Consider the following 17,463-nt stretch of genomic DNA (forward strand, 5'->3'; position numbering starts at 1 on the left):
CGTTTTTTTCAACTGCCAAGTATTTGCTGTTGAAAGAAATGAACGTTGGAGAAACTGAAATGTCGGAATGTTGTGAGTGATGCTTGGAAAAACTGAATACACCATATTTCACTCTTGTGTTTCTGTACCTTGTACAAGGGACTTGAGACTGGACGTGGAGAAATGTTGCATGGGCAGGAAGGGAAAAGGTAAAAAATTACTTGGCTTTCTCTATAGAAGGATCCCTGACTGTCGTTAAGGGGAAAGGATCTTTAAAAAGATTACAATAAAGCAGGATAAACGACTACCTTCTTTCCCAAGCCTGGAGCTCTCTGTTCCCGCGGCAGAGGGCGGGGACTCCGCCGCGGCTCCGAGGCCGCTGGAGCGCCGGGCGGGGAGGAGGGGCTGGGGAGGAGAGATCGCCCGAGGCCGGGCGGAACCTGCCCTGGGCGCCCGGGCGGGGGCCGCACTAAACCCGCTATTGCGCAGGCGCTGGCCTTTCGGGCCCGCCCGCCACTGAGGCGGTTCTCCCGGGGCTGGCTGCCCCTCGCCTGAGCGCGGCTCCCGCCCGCGGCAGCCGATTGGCGCAATGGAGCCTCTGCGGTGATGGACGCCCCTACTACCTTAACGCTCGTCCGGGGCGGGCCTGCTCTTCCCGCCCTCCCCCTCCCCGCGCCCGGCCCCCGGTGCTGCTCCCCGCCGCCCTCACCATGCACTCCTCACTCCGCAACTGCCGTCGCCTGGGCTGCGCCGCCGGACTCCTCGCGCGCCAGCCGCCCCCGAGCGCCGCCGGCCGTTGGGGCCCGCTGCCGCGCGTCGCCATGGTGAGCACCCCGGCGGGGCGGGGGGTCGGGGGTGCCGGTGACCTCTAGCTGCTGCTGCTGCCCTGACTCCTCCCACTGCGCCCGTCGGTGATCGCGACCCTCGGCCGCTCTCCCCTTCCCCCATCCCTTCCCACCACCGACGGAGCAGCGGAGGGCAGGGGGAAGCGGGCGGACGCGCTGCCTGAGGGAACGGCGGCTGCCGATCGGGCTGGGCTGAGGGCGGCGGGCACCGGGGCCTTTAACCGGGGTGTTCCCCCGCGGGAAGGGCACCGGGAAGACGTTGCCGCCAACCCCCGTCAGTCTTCCGCTGCCATTTCCCTCTTCCGCCGGGAAGGCTGAGGAGCCTGTCCCTGCCCAGCGCCTTGCGGGGGGGCCGCGCAGATTTGCAGCCCCGAGGTGGTGGTTGCGTCCAGGGCCGAGCTGGTGGTATCTGCAGCGCGCAGCTGTCCGGGTGCGCTGCACAGGGGATGAGATTTACGTCCTGAGCGCGGCCGTGAGCTGTCCCGGCATAGCCAGGCTGCCAGGAAAGGTGCTACTGCAGGACCTGCTGTGTCAGAGCTGTGGCGTGCGGCAGCTTCCACAGAAATGTCATGCCCTTTCTTAGGGCTGTTGAGCTACAAAAAAAAAAAAAAAAAAAAAATGAGGGTATCTGGAAAATCTTCGAGATTGCCTGAAAACTTAAGAGCTGGTAGTGGCCTCTTGTTCAGGTATAGTCAGTTGATTGTCAGGCTGAAATGCAAGTGTGACTTGTTTATTGTGTGCGGTTCGGTGTCGAAATGAAAATGCTATTTGAATAAGGAAACCTGAATCTTAGTGTTAACACTTAGTTTGTTGCATAGGAACTTTAGTCTCATGTGCTTTAAGCTCACTCCTTAAAACAAAGAGGTAACTCAAGACTCAGAAGAATTCCAGCAGAAAGGAGATATTTAGGATTTGATTAATTAATGTATTAATTTTATTACTTAGTTTACTAAATTAGTTAACAAATTTAACTAGAACATTAGGTCCCAGTCTGTGATATTTATTATGGTATGCAAAATTGCATTAAAAATACAAGCTTCCACATGAATGAGTAAACTGCATGGTGAATGAAATGCATCTGTATAAGAAAACCTTTGTCAGAGGAGACCATGTAACTCATAAGCAATTGGCCTGTCAGGTGGTTCCCTTTTTATTTTTCTGTTTGGAATCATTCAATAAAAACATTATGGATCACGGTCTTCATTCACTTGCTGAAGACCCTGTGTTTATGAAATGCTGTAGTCTTACATGAAATTTATGCATTTTGATCTTTGCTGGTCAGAAATATAACCTGTCCTGTAAATAGACAGTATTAATTGCTTGGGTTTAAATAACAGCTGAAGTTATAGCAAAATGTCCCTCAGTGAACTTGGAACTCAAGTAGCCCTTGAATTCTTACAGGAAAATTTTCTAAAAATGTACCAACAAGTATTTAAGTTAAAAAGCAAACAAACAACATGCTATTTTTTGATGCTTGCAGAGAGTTTTCCTCAGCAAGATGTGTTTTGGAACCCCTCATATAGACACAACCAAACATGCATATTTTGCTTTGGTATGACTATTGTGTTACCTTCACTTGGAGCCAGGTTGCACAAGATGTTTTAAATGGAATTGTCGTCATAATGCTCCTTCAGCTGAATGTTGTAAAATAGTTGGTTTTGGTTTCTAAAGAGTAAATTTCAGAATTTGTGACTTCACATTATAAAGGAGAAATTACAGTTAAAAATGGAAATACTCTTCATCTGCTAAAGGAGAGCAGTTGAACACAAATTCTATTTTCTGCTGGCCTTTAAAGATTGGTATTAACATGCTAAAAATGATGATTCTTTGAACTGAAATACTTAGATACAAAAGTTGCTGCATCCTTCAATAAGAATGTAGTTTTCCATGGGAAACATTATTGCAGCAATTCTGCCATTTCAAAATTTCTAGTGCATTATGGTGCAATCAGTTTGAGCTGATTAGTTCCCTGCACATATACAGGAACTGGGACCTTCAGCTCATAAAGCTACTTGTGGGTCAATTCTGTCTAGGGGGGTGGGAGAAGGATGGTTTTTTAACATAAAAATTCAGTGCCTTCTGCAGGCTGCTACATTAATCTGAAGGTAATGTTGAAGTTTAGTTACTTAAGTAGGTATGAGAACATATCACTTTGCTTTTTTACCTAATGTTACCTGTTACTTTATTAATCAGCAAATGACGTTCAGCTTAAAGTATGTAACCCTGTTAACTTCATTGGAGTTTATGGATGTATGTAATGTGGAGTCGGCTAGGGAAATAATTTATTTTTTTCATAACAGGATTTTGTTGTGAAAAGGTACTTGTACGAGGAGGTACTGATCGTATTTATCTTTGTTTCACCTTTATTGACTTTGGAATTATGTAAGTTTGAGGAATCAATTGTGCAATCACTAGGTTTTTTGTTTAAAAGGCTACAGGTAGTTTAACTTTATTTTGTTTGAGTGTGGGTACTTTTTGGTGATTGAACTAGTGACGATGGTCAAGAGCTGAGCTTGGAACTGAATTGGTTCTGCTTATCCAGCTGTAGGAAAAGCTTGACAGCGGCTGCTTACACAAGGTATCCAAATATCAAAAGCAGGGAATTCAGAGGCATCAGTGATATCTTTTGTTGGAATATTAATATGTGGACATCTACCAAAAGACTGACAAACATTTCTATTAAAACATTTTTGATAGTAAGATACGAAATAAGTGTTGACTATGTTCTGTTTTGTGCTAGCATGTAAATGAATTCTAGGTGATTAAAATAGGATAAAGAGGATTGAAGAACATAGGAATGACCTACTGGTCCGCACTAAGCTTTGTATTCATGTGGGGTCAGTGCGTGGGAGAGCAACAACCACAACACAAGGTGTGGTGAGCAGGACAGCAATGTGAGAGCTCTAACCCTTGCTGTTTGTGGGCTGGGCTGCAGTTTCTCCTGGGTCCCATGCATGACCTACTCTGCAAGAGTGCCCTAAGCAAGTGGAGCTGGAGTGTCTGATGGCAGAGCTTGGAATGCTGCTTAGGAGAGTAAAAAGCCTGGTACTCCGCCCCCCATGCCACTACCACCTGCAGCTTGACATCTGCCATGATGGGGACCTGGACTGGCAGCTGCAGAATCTCAGTGTTGCTGGAGAGGGTGTTCTGCCCAATACCTGGCTGTGCTCCTGTCCAAGAAGACCGAGACTCACCCAGCAAGGAGCAAATAAAGCAAAAAAATAGAGGAACAGTCTGGCTTCAGAAGTGGACACCTAGGGAGGAGTAAGAACTGTACAAACACACACAATGCTTTCTTCTTATTCTGACCCAGAGGATTTTCCCAAGTCTGTGGTTTGTATAATAACTCAGTTTAGATCTTCCTTCTGAGTGCTTATCTCGCTTTCCCTGGACTCATGTGGACTTCTTGCATCTGCAGTATCTGCTGGCAAGGAGTTTGATCAGTCTGCTGTTGGTGTGAAGAGCTGCTGCTTTTTCCTGCCTTTAAACCTGACTCTTGCTAGCCTAACCTGACTGTTTCATGTATGGGAAGAGAGAGTGAGCAGCTATTGCCCGTTGCCATTCTGCTAATGCTTTTATTGACCTCAGTTTTCCTTCAAACACCAAGTTGTCTCTTTTTATAATGAAAAAGTCAGTTGTCTTAAGAAAGCTGTTCCCTACCTTTCATCAGCCATATTGCCTTTCTTTGAAGTGTCTCCAATAATATGCTTGTTGAGCTAAAAGAACCAAATCTGCAGAAAGACTTCAGAATCTAGATGAACCATCGTGGCACAGCAATATTTCTTCTTGTATCCTCTGCTTTTCTTCAGAGTTTCTAACATTTGCTTTTCTTCTTTCACTGTGCTGCAACACTGACTTGATGCTTTGAAAAAGCTGTCTCCAGGACTCATCCCTGAGGGTCAAGGTTAGGTCAAAGCCTGGCATTGTATGTACCCTACTTATGGAGCTGGGATTGTTTTACTCCATCTATGATTAAGACTTTTAAAAGACTTCTTCCCCTTTCTGAAGACACTGCAAGAAGGTAATCTTGTCTGGGGAAAGATTAACACCTTCCTCACAGAAAACTGGGACTTTGGCCAAGGCATGGTGAGAGGAAGAGTAAACTGCTCTTGCTTCCTGCTCATCCCATAATCTCTGCAGACCTGCATGTGGATGTGATCACATCATCACAAATGAATGGACTGTTTCACAAAAAGTAAAAAATTACTTCGCTGTATGTCAGCTAAAATTAATTTACCTTTGTCTGTGTTAATAATGCATGCTAGGTGTATATTTGACACAGAAAACTGCCTTACAGCATATTACACAAAGTATGTCTAGATGCGGCTTCCGCTTGTTGCACAGGTAGGGCAACTGTGTTGTTGGTTAATTAGGCTTAAGAAGATACTTAATTATCAGTAACTTGGTACTCAATTGATCAGTTGCTCCCTTACCTTGTATTCCATGTGCAGTGTGGATTTCAGATAGGGATTGTGTTACGTGTCTGTTGCCTGGGTGGATGCCACCTGAATTCTTACTGTGCTAGTTCTTCAGTTTGATTTTAACAAAACACCAGTTCTGGAAAGTGTAAGATAAGTTACTGATTCTTCAAAAAGAAGACACTGAATCTTTTGTCAGGAAGATGTGTTGTGTACAGTGGCCAGTTGAGGTCTTAAGTCTTGCAGTGCTGCCTGTCACCAGCAGGCCAGCTAAGCTACACACATTAGTAGTTGTGACTTCTGGTGGGACAGGTACTCAAACTAGAACAATGTCTTAACTTTGAAGATATAATTAGAAAAACACCCATGACCATGTGTCCTTGTTTTTTCCCATTTCTTGCGCATTTTTCTTAGCTATATCTACTTTCAAAAATGGTGTGCTCTTGATCAGTATTTCTTTTTTTTTGTTTTGTTTTCCTTTTCCTTAGTCCACTCAAGAGGCTTTTAGGATAGAATACGATACCTTTGGTGAACTAAAGGTCCCAAGTAACAAATACTATGGTGCTCAGACTGTAAGATCTACAATGAACTTCAAGATTGGAGGTGTTTCAGAAAGAATGCCAGTAAGTAATTTAAAGCTGTGTTCATTCCTTCTCTTTAAGTCTGTTTTGGATGTGAGACTGAATACCTTCTTCTCAGACTTTTACTGGGAATATGAGCAACTTTGGATTTTAATTAAAGGTAGAAATTTCATGGCAAGATATTGTTCTGTGTTAGAAATACTTTTTGTTTCATTTAAATAACCTGAATGTTGCTTTTGAATAATTATTTTACTGTGTTGCTTAATTTTTTTAATAACCAGGTTGAATAAAAATCTGTCATTTTTCTGAAGATGAAAGACTGAATAGTTTGTTATAGTATAGCATTATATACATTGTTAATGAAGATGTTTAGTGTAGCAGCAGTTGATACAAAGTTACTTTTTCACATGTAGCTGTGCATTGTGGATTAGTGTGCAAGTACTTTGTCGATTTGCCCGCAAAAAGGCTGTTTCGGAAATAGAACAGTTCTCCTTTTTTGTTCATTTTAATGCATGTAATCTGTTTTGCTACACAAAGCATACCTGGATTTACAATGAAAGGATGAGGTGTGTATTGCTTTCTCTAGTGCTTGGATAAATGTCACTGTTGATGGGAGCATAGGCAGTGTGACCTGATTGCTCTTTGGTTTGGTTGATGAACTACTGCTGGATTTAAGTTCAGAAGGAGTTTGGTTTAGGACTAGGTCTGTGCTATAAGTTCTGAAAATGCCTTTTGGTGAAACAAAGAAGCAAAAAAAACCCAACCCACAACAATGTATTTAAACTTATTCTTGTGTCTCAGGTTCAAGTTATAAGAGCTTTTGGAATCTTGAAGAGAGCAGCTGCTGAAGTAAATCAAGATTATGGTCTTGACCCAAAGATTGCTGATGCTATTGTAAAGGCGGCAAATGAGGTAGGAACAAACTGTTTGAAATACTAGAACTCTCATTGTATCTTTGTTAAGCTTTTCACAGGAAGTTTGGAGGCTGAGGGAAGACCTCTTGCATTTCTCAAATTGTTAGAGGAAAGCATTTATTGCTAGTAAATTTTGTTTTTTAGGTTGATAAATCACTTAATACAATGTTTTACTATTTTACTTCTTACATTTATAGAAATAGTAGAATGTTCAAATACATTTTGATATTTAAGTTATAAAACCAATGTAAGTTTTGGCCTCTATAAAAGACTACTCATTACTTGCATAGTGGTGACTTTTACCAGATGAACAGTATGAAAAAACTTAAGAGGGGAATGGAATCTTGGTTCATTCAGCTAATGTGAAGTTTGACATGCCAAGCAAAGCTTTGTCATTTTGGAAGTCTCCAATCTCCTAAGCAATTGCATCTTGGTACTGTGAAGACCATCTGCAACCTGAAAAGTTTCTCTGTTACTGGTCTGTTTCCTTTACAGACTTAAGTTTACTAGTAAATCTGTGCTTTTAAGTATCACTTTTATAGCTAAAGAGGACATGATGTGACACACAGAGCCATCTCCTCTTTCTCAGGATAAATGCCACCCAAGTGCACAGAGTTGTGAATTACCATTATTTGAGGTATGGTAATACCGGGTATGTTGCTTTGTGTAAACCAACAGATGTATTTATCTAGAAGCATTGTTTTACAGAGCTTTCTTATTCTGACTAGCTTCAAAATATTTCAGTATTTGCAGAAGGCCTTCTCTTTTTTCTACCAGCTATATCACCATAAGTCCCAAGACCCAGGAGCTCTGGAGATCTCCAGAATATGTCCAGTTTCTTCTTGTGATTTATAGGATTCTCCTAATGAAAGGTAGATCGGAAGTTTTGGTGGCTAAATGCTACTTAGTTTAGACTCATGGCCTCTGAAACTTGTTCGGGTTTTTTTTTTTTTGTTGTGATTTAAAAACACCTCTGCAGTGCTGTTCTTTCCCTTACCTCCAAAAAATGTTTTAATATTACTGAAAAGCAAAGAGACACAGCAAGGAACCAAGTTACTTTTGGAGGTGGGAACTTTGCCTTGTACAAGATGGAAAACACCTAAGAGCCTTTCCTGAAAAGCATAATTCTGGAAGGATTGATGGATCCTAATGATCTGGATAGTCACTTGGCTTCAGAGTTGTGACAACAGATCCTTTGCTTTGCATTCTTGACTTTTCTGAAGCTAATATGCATGTGGGTGATACTTCTGAGCACAGATTTTGATACTATCAGAAACATTTATTTAGAAGAATCTCTAAATGCATATAACGTTCAGCAGGCTCCAAAAATGTAGATAAAACAGAGAGTATTTGTTACTGCTGTTCTGTTGTGATTTGAGATGGCAGTGCCTGCCTACAGAAGATTTAAGTTGGTATACCCGTTTTTGGCTGATTGGAACCTTGTTCCTGTGGGTAATCAGCACATCAACACACTTGAATCTTTTTAAGTCCATGTGATTCTCTTGTTTATGTGTGTAACACATTCAGTTACAGTTGAGGTACAGTAAAAACAGTCACAAGTCCTCCCAATTTAAAACCATGTGTGTCCAGGGCAGTTTTAGGGAAAGCATGCCTTACAGGAAGAAGGTGTGCGATACCAGCAACCATCTGTTGGTTCATTTTGTTGATGCAAAATCTAATGTGTACAGATCTAAGAGGTCTGAGACTTCACTGTATGAAATTCATATCTGGAGAAATTTCAGAGTCCAGCTATACAAATATCATGTACTGTATGTGCATGGCAGATGAGCTTTGACAGAAACACCTCCTCTGGGGGACTGTTTCCCATAAGGAATGCACTTCTGAATGCCCCTAATTCAAATTGTTGTGTAGCTGTCATTGGTGTTCATGATGAAATTGTACAGCTGCTGAGATTGATTTCTTAGGAGAAAGCAGTGCACCCATGCTGTGAGGAGTTTATAAACAGATAACTGCTGTCTGAAAACTGATATTTCTGACACCCAAAGGATGCTCATGACCCAAGGAAATACAGCACCTTATGTGCTGTGATTGAGAAACTACTTAAGATATTTTCCTTCCCCAGGAGATCTCACTAATCTGAACAAATAACTGTGGAAGGGACAACCAGCATGCAGTACCTCTAGTCCTATTCAAGAGGATTAGAATCCAAATTGCTTTAAAATTTGGGAAGTAGGGGAATGTTTTTTGACTTAAAAAATCATCTGCATTGTTTGGGAAATGGAAGGTATAACCTAAAAGACCTTTTAAAAGTCTTTTCTTTCTATCACTGTAGAACACAAAATAAAATTAAATATTTCTCCATTTCAGAATTGGGCATCTTCAAAAAGCATAGCAAAAGTTTTTTGCCCTTTTAATATCTGGTATTATTTGAAATTCTCAGTTACTCTAGTGTAAATTCACAATTGTGATATGTATATTTACAAATATAATGGAGAACATTCTTTGAATTATAGCTATAAAATTCTCAAGTTTATGCTTGCCTTTTTTGTTTGTTTTGTTTTGTTCCAGTAGAACAACTTTTCTCTCTCTTTTTCCATTATAGGTAGCTGAAGGAAAGTTAAATGATCATTTTCCACTGGTGGTGTGGCAGACTGGTTCTGGAACTCAAACCAATATGAATGTCAATGAAGTCATCAGCAATAGAGCCATTGAGATACTGGGGGGCAAACTGGGGAGTAAAACCCCAGTACATCCAAATGATCACGTTAACAAAAGCCAGGTTGTTATACTCGCATTATATAACTTTTAATGTCAAAAGGCTTTTTTTTTTTTTAGGTTGCCTTATAGCCACTGTTTAGATTAAAAAAAACAAATAAATAAATTCACTCTTAATTTGTTATTCAAATTAGCCGAAGTTTAAGTCACTGACTTGGTTATATCACTGCCTGGTATTTTTTGCTTTCTCCATCTCCTGGGAATGGATTTAATGTTACCAAAGCAACACGTAGGTGTCTTAAAGCCACCTACAATTACTTTAAAAATCATCCATCTATTTGTTACCTCTCTCTCATAACTACTTTAGCAAATATTTTTATTTCTTTGGCCCCAATGTTGTTGTGAACAGTCTACTCATGTAGTTAACTTTCTGTGGGTATAGTTATGAAAACTTGACTTTATCAATAGGGTGCTGGACTGGAGTTTAAAAGATTTTATTATTCCTGCAGATTGACTTGTGGAACATTGCTAAGTTGCTTTTTAGTTTCTTCCTGTTCATAAAATAAAGAAAATAAAGCCATACCTGTACCTCCTACAGCAACAATGGTGGGAAAAGCTTGTAAATAAATTTCTTGAACTTCCTTCACAGAGTTCAAATGACACTTTCCCAACGGCAATGCATATTGCTGCTGCCCAGGAGGTTCATGAGGTGTTGTTACCTGGACTAAGGAAGCTACAGAATGCACTTGAAGCAAAATCCAAAGAGTTTTCCCAGATCATAAAAATAGGGCGCACTCATACGCAAGATGCTGTTCCACTTACACTTGGACAGGTAAAAAAAAAAATGTATTTGTTTGGAAAATTCTTTTGAATATATTGGTGGAAACTGAGGCAAACTTGAGGAGGCCTAAATCAAGTTGAGAGCTTAAGAGAAACAGTAGGAAAGTGGCTGACTCTCAAAGTATTTTCATCTTTATTGGAGTTTGCTGGATGCTGTACTCTGATTACTGCATCATAAATTCTCTGATTTCTTTTTCCATGTGTGTTTTACTTCTAACAATATAAGATATAAATTATTTTAAAATCGTATTCCATTACCAGATATCGTGATATATCTATTACAATGGCATTGAAAGGAAGAAGGTAGGTAGTCTGTAATCTGTAAGCTTACACAAACGAAGTTTTGCCAACACACGTCTACTAAGTATTTTGAACAAAAATCCTTAATATATGATCTTGTGTATATATACGTGTGTGTGTATATTTATATATATGTAATAGCAAATAGTTGTTGTCATATTATCAAGAATGGCTTATATTACACTAATCTGGTAATTAGCTTAAACTGAACTGATAAAAGTCCATGTAAACTTTGTTTTTTCCAAGAATGCACAGGTGGATTCTTCGCTAACTAAAATTAAGTGAAAAAATATTCTAATTATACTTTGAGAACAGTAATTTAATGTGCAATCTGATTTACCTTGGATTCAGATCCTGCTAAGTACAGAACTGACATAAGAGACAAGAGAAAGATGCATTGTCAATACATTTGTATATATGCAGGCTGGTTTTATGTGTAAGTGTTCATACTGTGAGAGCAGTCTTTTCATATATGTACCTTTTCCCTCTTAATGAAAACGCACTAAGACCTAGCATCTGTGTCGAAGTTCATTGCCTTCAGGTTTTTAAAGAAATAAGTCCAGTCATGTTAAAAATCTGAGTAATTCTAGGTGTTTATTCTTGGTTGTTGTCTCTGTTCCTTTATTCTGTCCTCCTTTCTTTCAAAGGAATTTAGTGGCTATGTGCAACAAATTAAATACGGCGTGGCTAGGATTGAGTCAACCATGCCAAGAGTGTATCAGCTGGCAGCTGGTGGGACTGCAGTTGGTACAGGATTAAACACCAGAATTGGCTTTGCTGAGAAAGTTGCTGCTAAAGTGGCTGAACTGACAGGTGAGGAATGATATTTCAGAGTTATCAGTAAAGCAGTATATGTAACATACAGTCAAATTCAAATGAAATCTTTCAGTTTCCATAATTCTCATAAGCTGCTCAAATTGTCTTTATATTTTAACAAACAACTTTCTGTTAATGTTGTATTTTATATGCCTTGTGCTTAGGATTTTTGATGGAATGTATTTTTGTAATTATACCCAAGGCACTGAAAGTGACAGAAATGGCCATGTTTTCCTTAGCAAGGCTTATTGGAGATGGATACAGTTTCAGGCTTCTATTATTAGTCCAGCATCTGTCTTGACCTCTGCTCCTCTGACTCAGTTAATCTACAGTGACTTGGCACAAAGGAAGAAAAAAAAGACCTCCCAAAGCCACTGCCTTATATTTTTTTTCATGTGAAAATAAAACTTAGCTGTCTGATTTTTGATGCTGTCTTTATAGATGTAATTTACAGAGCCACTGACTTTTTTGATCTGTGAACCAGTTCTTCTGTGTCACAGTATCAGTTTTCAAAATGTCCCCAAAATGAATGCCTATGTCTCTCACCTAAATTTGCTGTAAAACCCAAAACTGCTTATCAGCAGTATTTTTGTTTTAATGGATCAGTCTTCGCTGTCTCACAGAGGGTCAAGATTTTCTTGTACTCTGACAGGGAAGAAGTAACTCTTCATGAACAGCAGCTGCTGAGAGGCAGTATAGGGCTTGTTTTGGTGCCTGAGGAAGCCATTGGTGGTGGTAGGAACCTCTTCCACCTTAACACTAGTGAGATGCACCATATGGGCAGGTTGTAGGAGTTGAAAACAAGTAGGGCAGACTATTGAACTTCCACATGTTGTTATGGGGGAAGTTTAGTGGCAAGGGCGAAATGGAAAGTCTGGAATGATCTCTGCAACTGGGAAGGCAGCTGTTGCAATTCAGAAGCCTGTGCAAGTTAGGTGGGATTTGGTGTTTGGCAAGAACTGCAAAACCTGGTAGAAATTTTGCTGTTTTTCTAGCAAATGGTGTTATGCTACTCTTATTTAAACTGACAATGTAAGCCCAAATCAGTAGTGTTGTGGGGCAGAAGTACAGTCCACAGTCAGCATCCCTGCGTGCATCACTCACCACTAGTAAAATTCTGCTGAGACTTTTCTTCCAGGGCAAAGCCCTGAAGAGATGTTTTTTGTTAGGGAACCTAGCCTTAAATCTCAGGCATTTAATTAATGTAAATAGAGCTGTTACTTCCATTGCTCCTGTGCTCTTGCTGTTGGCAGCAGTTTCAGGCATTCTCCCTAGTCTTGAATTAGCCTTCTCATGTTCTGTCTGGTTTGTTGTTCCCTTGGATGCATCTTTTTTCTTTAAGCAGCTAATTCCACTGTGATTATTTTTTATTTATCCTAATGTCTGCACTGTGCTGCAAACCCCTCCATTTTCATAACTGACAGCATCACAGAGATTGACAAACTAAAGAATCTAACTTGACTTAATGGAAGAAATACAGAAGTTAGGGCTAACTTGTAAGAGATTATTGACATTCGCATTTGTGGTGCAAAGCAATGCTTGGTATGCAACACAGCATGAAAGCCTGAGATTTGTACCTTTGTTGTGGGTAGATGTTCAAATTTAATATTATTCTCTATTTTAGTGACTTTTATATTTATCTAATCTGTTTAAGAAATATGTGAGGAAAAGTCTAGAGAAGAGAGGTGATCTTACAGTGTTAGTAACATTTTTAAAAATTATTATTAAGCTAATTATGTGCTTGATTATCTGTTTTATGCCTACAAGGAAGCACCTCATAGGTTTAATATTTCGCCCCCTCCCTCTAGGCTTGCCTTTTGTCACTGCTCCAAATAAGTTTGAAGCTCTTGCAGCTCATGATGCTCTAGTTGAACTCAGTGGGGCTATGAACACAGTGGCATGCAGCCTGATGAAAATAGCTAACGATATTCGCTTCCTGGGTTCTGGACCACGCTCTGGACTAGGCGAACTCATCCTGCCTGAAAATGAACCAGGAAGCAGCATCATGCCAGGTATAGAGAAAATGTACAGAGAAAAATTGCCTGTTTCTTTTGTTTCGCGTTTCTAACTCTTGTGGTGTTTGGTAAATATCTGTTAAATGTTAGTAAGTCCCTGATTCAACACTTGTGTCAGTTTTTATCTTCTGCTATATTTTGCCAAAATTTGTGTTCATACAAATATGTGTTTGCATGTGCTGTGTGTTGGCAAGTATGTAGGGGAGAGTAGTATCTGTGAACATATGACTTCAGTAATACAGGCATACTTCTCAAAACCTTCTTTTAGAATTGCAAGATCTCTACAATTCTTACATAAAGGCTTTTCTGAAAGAAGCTTTATGTGATGTAATCTATGATGTGTAGCAATATTGCAATGTAAATTGACTTCTGTCTTTTCTTCCTAGCCTGATTAGTGTTATGTACGCACATTTTTCCTTCTGCAATGATCTCATTGTAGGGGAAGTTAAGAAAGAAATGAATAATATTAGTAATAATTCCTTGCCCTCAAAGTATGTATATTTGAATATTGTATATCCAAAACTATTCTAAGCATGTTCTTTCTGTATGATAAATTATGAAAGAAACAGGTTGTGATCATATCTGGCTTTAAAAAAAGGCAGATAGTGAATGCTCTTTTTAGGATTTTTTCTAGAAATTAAATCAACTGTAAAACTTCCTTGTTGGGAGGCTACTCTATTTTTTTTTTTCCTGACAAAGTCAACCTAGTATACGAATTCTATTACAAAGTAATTCTAACAAATTAATAATGCTTTTCTTAAGGTGACTGAGATTTGGTAGTGATTCACCAGAAACATTCACTTGCATGATTAAAGACAGGTTACAATCTCTTTACTGTTAAGAACTGTAGTAATTAACAGCTCTCAAAGTCTTGGTATATTGCTAAAGCAGCTATACCTGCTTTAAAAATCCTTGCTGAATTATTGGAATAGTACAAACAATATCACTTATGGAAATTACTTGTTTACTGTGGTGCACAGATACAGATGAGTAAGACGCGTTAATCTACAAAACATCTTCTGTTGAATGTGATTTGGTAAATGAGGAAACTATGGGTGTTTGTTTTTCCCTTCCGCCTTCTTCTTTGGTAACCTTTTTCTCTCCCTTCCACAACCAGGAAAAGTGAACCCTACCCAGTGTGAAGCTGTAACCATGGTGGCAGCCCAGGTTATGGGAAACCATGTTGCTGTTACTGTAGGAGGCAGCAATGGACACTTTGAACTGAATGTTTTTAAGCCCATGATGGTAAGTTCATAAAGCTTTAAATACCTAGGACTTTTAAAATCGTTGTTTGTACAATGAGATAACTCATGGGTAAAAAAACCTCAGCGAATATTTGGTCAATACAAGTGCCAGAGAAGCTAATAAACTGTGAGAACAAATTTTATTATTTTGTATGATAAGTACTTGTTATTTTTACAGGGAACTGGCAATCTTTTTTACATGAAACTATCTTGTGCAGATAAGCTTTTATCTTAACAATGTATGTTTATCATCAGTCTAAGAAGTAGGGAAAGAAGAATACAAACTGAGGTAAAATTTTGTCCAAAGCTAAAAAGAATTTAGCATTTTAGCTAAAAAGGAAAATATTTTTTCTTTAGCAACTATCTGTTACTAATTTCTGTTACTGCTGAATACCAAAGGGTTACATTCTTTTGGCAAGGAAGTAATGTAAAATTCTAAATCGTTAGTCTTAGACTCAGTATTTAAAAGAATGTCTACCTTCTACGCCGTGAACGGGATACCTCAAGATACATACTGCTGAGTCTGTATATTTAATTAGAAAAAGTCAAGTTAATTGAGTGTTACAAATCACCCTGTACTGAAATTTGGATGTTTTGACACCAAGTCATAATTCTTATTGTCTTCTTTGGGCTATCTACTTTTTTTTTGTTCCTTAAAACCAAGAAGGAAAAATAAATAGAGGCAAAATTGAGGCAAAGAATATAAACAAAAGCATCAAATCAGAAGATTGTAGATAACTGTGTATAAGATGCTAAAGGAGTAGCACAGAGGTTAGGGTAAGGATGATCATTTAAAAAGAATTAAGGTGACTTGCAGAAAAGATCCTAATACTAAACAGAAAGAAAAGGAAAGTTTTTGAGGTTTTGTTGTCTTGTTAGAAATAAGAGACACAAAGGAAGCAGCATGTCATGTGTTACTTTTCTGCACAGGCTATACTAACTGATACTGCTTTTTTATTATGCTAACTAGAAATGATCAAAAGAAAATTGAAATCTTATAATAAAAATCAGTATTTTTCTCTTCCTTACTGTGTCTGTACTTTAATGTTTTTTTTTGTTTTGGTTCGGGTTTTTGTTTGTTGTTTTGTTTTGTTTTGTTTTCCAGTAATCTGAACATATTTCTTCTAAGTACATAGCATAAAGTTTTGAAAAGGAAAAATAAATCATTGAGCAGCCAAGAGAAGTAACAGAAGATAAAGTCTGGTAGAAACAGACACATCTCAAAAAAAAAAAAAGTGGCATGTTATGGGTTGTCAAAGTAGAGCACTAATGCCAGATGTTATTGTACTTTATATTTTCAGATGGATTCCCTTGACTGGTACCTGAGGGGGGGAATGATGGTGACTCAAATGCCTTCATGTATTTTTTCCTTGGTTATTTGTGAACCATTGTAACAAAATGATTACACATACTGGGGTCATCTTCCTGCAAGGGCTCTTCTGCTGTTGAATGCTTCTCACAAATTCCTCCAGATAGGAGTGACTGAGCTTGCCCTGCTGAAGGAAGAGGGTGCACAATTAGCTGTGCTCCTTTTGTACAAACAGACTTGTAAAGGAGTGGATATTGTGAGGGGGACACTGGTCATGAACAGACGTGCCAAACTGCAGCTATTAATGTCTGAATGTAACAGTATGTTTTTGTTTTCTTTCAGATCAAAAATGTTTTAAATTCTGCAAGACTTCTTGGCGATGTTTGTGTTTCTTTCACTGACAATTGTGTAGTTGGAATCCAAGCCAATACAGACAGGATTAACAAACTCATGAGTGAATCTCTGATGTTGGTAACAGCACTGAACCCACATATAGGTAGGTTTAAGGATCAGAAATTTCTCAAAACATTATTCTCAAATATCTTGCACTAATGTTATTTTGCACACATTATTTTTATTGTCACAGTGTTTAAGAGATCAAGTTGTGGCTCAGGCCAAATGTTAATTTACTTTAACGTCACCAGCTGCAATTGCTGTTGAAAAAGACATGTCCTCCTTGCAGTGGCCGTACCAGGGCATGATAAAAATAGTTCTGACTGGAGTTAAAAAAAAAGGGGGATTGGGAGAATTTGTGGACCTGTTTTCCTGATTTGACTGCTAGTAATAAAGAAAAGTGAAAGATTACACAATGAGATTTTTTTTAAAAAGGATAAAGTCATTGAAAACTTTTATCTAAATGCATTAACACCAGAATAACAGAATTTACCTTCACTTTAAGTAAGGAGTTGGTGTAAACATTTTATGTGCATTTACAGCAAATTGACTTAAACAGCTATAGTAATATCTAGCAAATTAATTCTCCAAAGGCCAAGTGTCCCACTTTTTTTTTTTTTTTTTTTTTCCCCCACCTCTAAGGAATCTTCTGAAACTGCAAATGGCTAACTTCTTTGTTTTGTTTTTTTACAGGATACGATAAAGCAGCTAAGATTGCCAAAACAGCGCACAAAGAAGGGACGACATTAAAAGAAGCTGCCATAAAGCTGGGGTTCCTGACCTCGGACCAGTTCGATCAGTGGGTGAAGCCTAAAGACATGTTGGGTCCTCAGTAGCTTCTGTACCCAAAAAGTAAAAGTGTTCTTAATATAAAAAATAAATAAAATGAAACAAATACCCTATGCTTTTGTTTCATTTCTCATGCCATAGATCTCATGGTAGTAATATATGTTAAAAAGTAATTTTTTAATAGATCAGGTGAACTGATGTTATGGGGAAGATTCTACAGCTCTGATTTTCTATATATATGTATATAGAAAATAGAAAATAGGTAAAATGTCAAGACTGATCTAACTGAAAAGGTGTTTTCCTAAGACTTGCAGCAATTATGAAAGGTGGTGCACGCCCCGACG

General features: G+C 39.0%; 1 protein-coding gene across 1 annotated transcript; it reads left to right on the forward strand.

The window, feature by feature from the left end:
* The first annotated feature begins 534 nt into the window (after window positions 1-534).
* On the forward strand, window positions 535-17,232 carry FH (fumarate hydratase). Its single transcript, XM_065832827.2, has 10 exons — window positions 535-803; window positions 5,731-5,865; window positions 6,625-6,735; window positions 9,301-9,477; window positions 10,063-10,245; window positions 11,201-11,366; window positions 13,178-13,381; window positions 14,502-14,629; window positions 16,280-16,433; window positions 17,024-17,232. The coding sequence occupies exons 1-10, from the start codon at window positions 690-692 to the stop codon at window positions 17,164-17,166; spliced, it is 1,515 nt and encodes a 504-aa protein (XP_065688899.1). The 5' UTR covers window positions 535-689; the 3' UTR covers window positions 17,167-17,232.
* The last annotated feature ends 231 nt before the right edge of the window (window positions 17,233-17,463 follow it).

This window comes from Patagioenas fasciata, chromosome 2 (genome assembly GCF_037038585.1).
Source record: "Patagioenas fasciata isolate bPatFas1 chromosome 2, bPatFas1.hap1, whole genome shotgun sequence".
Taxonomy (NCBI): Eukaryota; Metazoa; Chordata; class Aves; order Columbiformes; family Columbidae; genus Patagioenas; species Patagioenas fasciata.

Excerpts from the sequence above, each read along its gene's own strand:
- FH (XM_065832827.2), top strand. The coding sequence starts at position 690 with ATGCACTCCTCACTCCGCAACTGCCGTCGCCTGGGCTGCGCCGCCGGA. Across the intron at positions 11,367-13,177 it reads TAAAGTGGCTGAACTGACAG|GCTTGCCTTTTGTCACTGCT; the intron begins GTGAGGAATGAT and ends CCCTCCCTCTAG. Across the intron at positions 16,434-17,023 it reads AGCACTGAACCCACATATAG|GATACGATAAAGCAGCTAAG; the intron begins GTAGGTTTAAGG and ends GTTTTTTTACAG.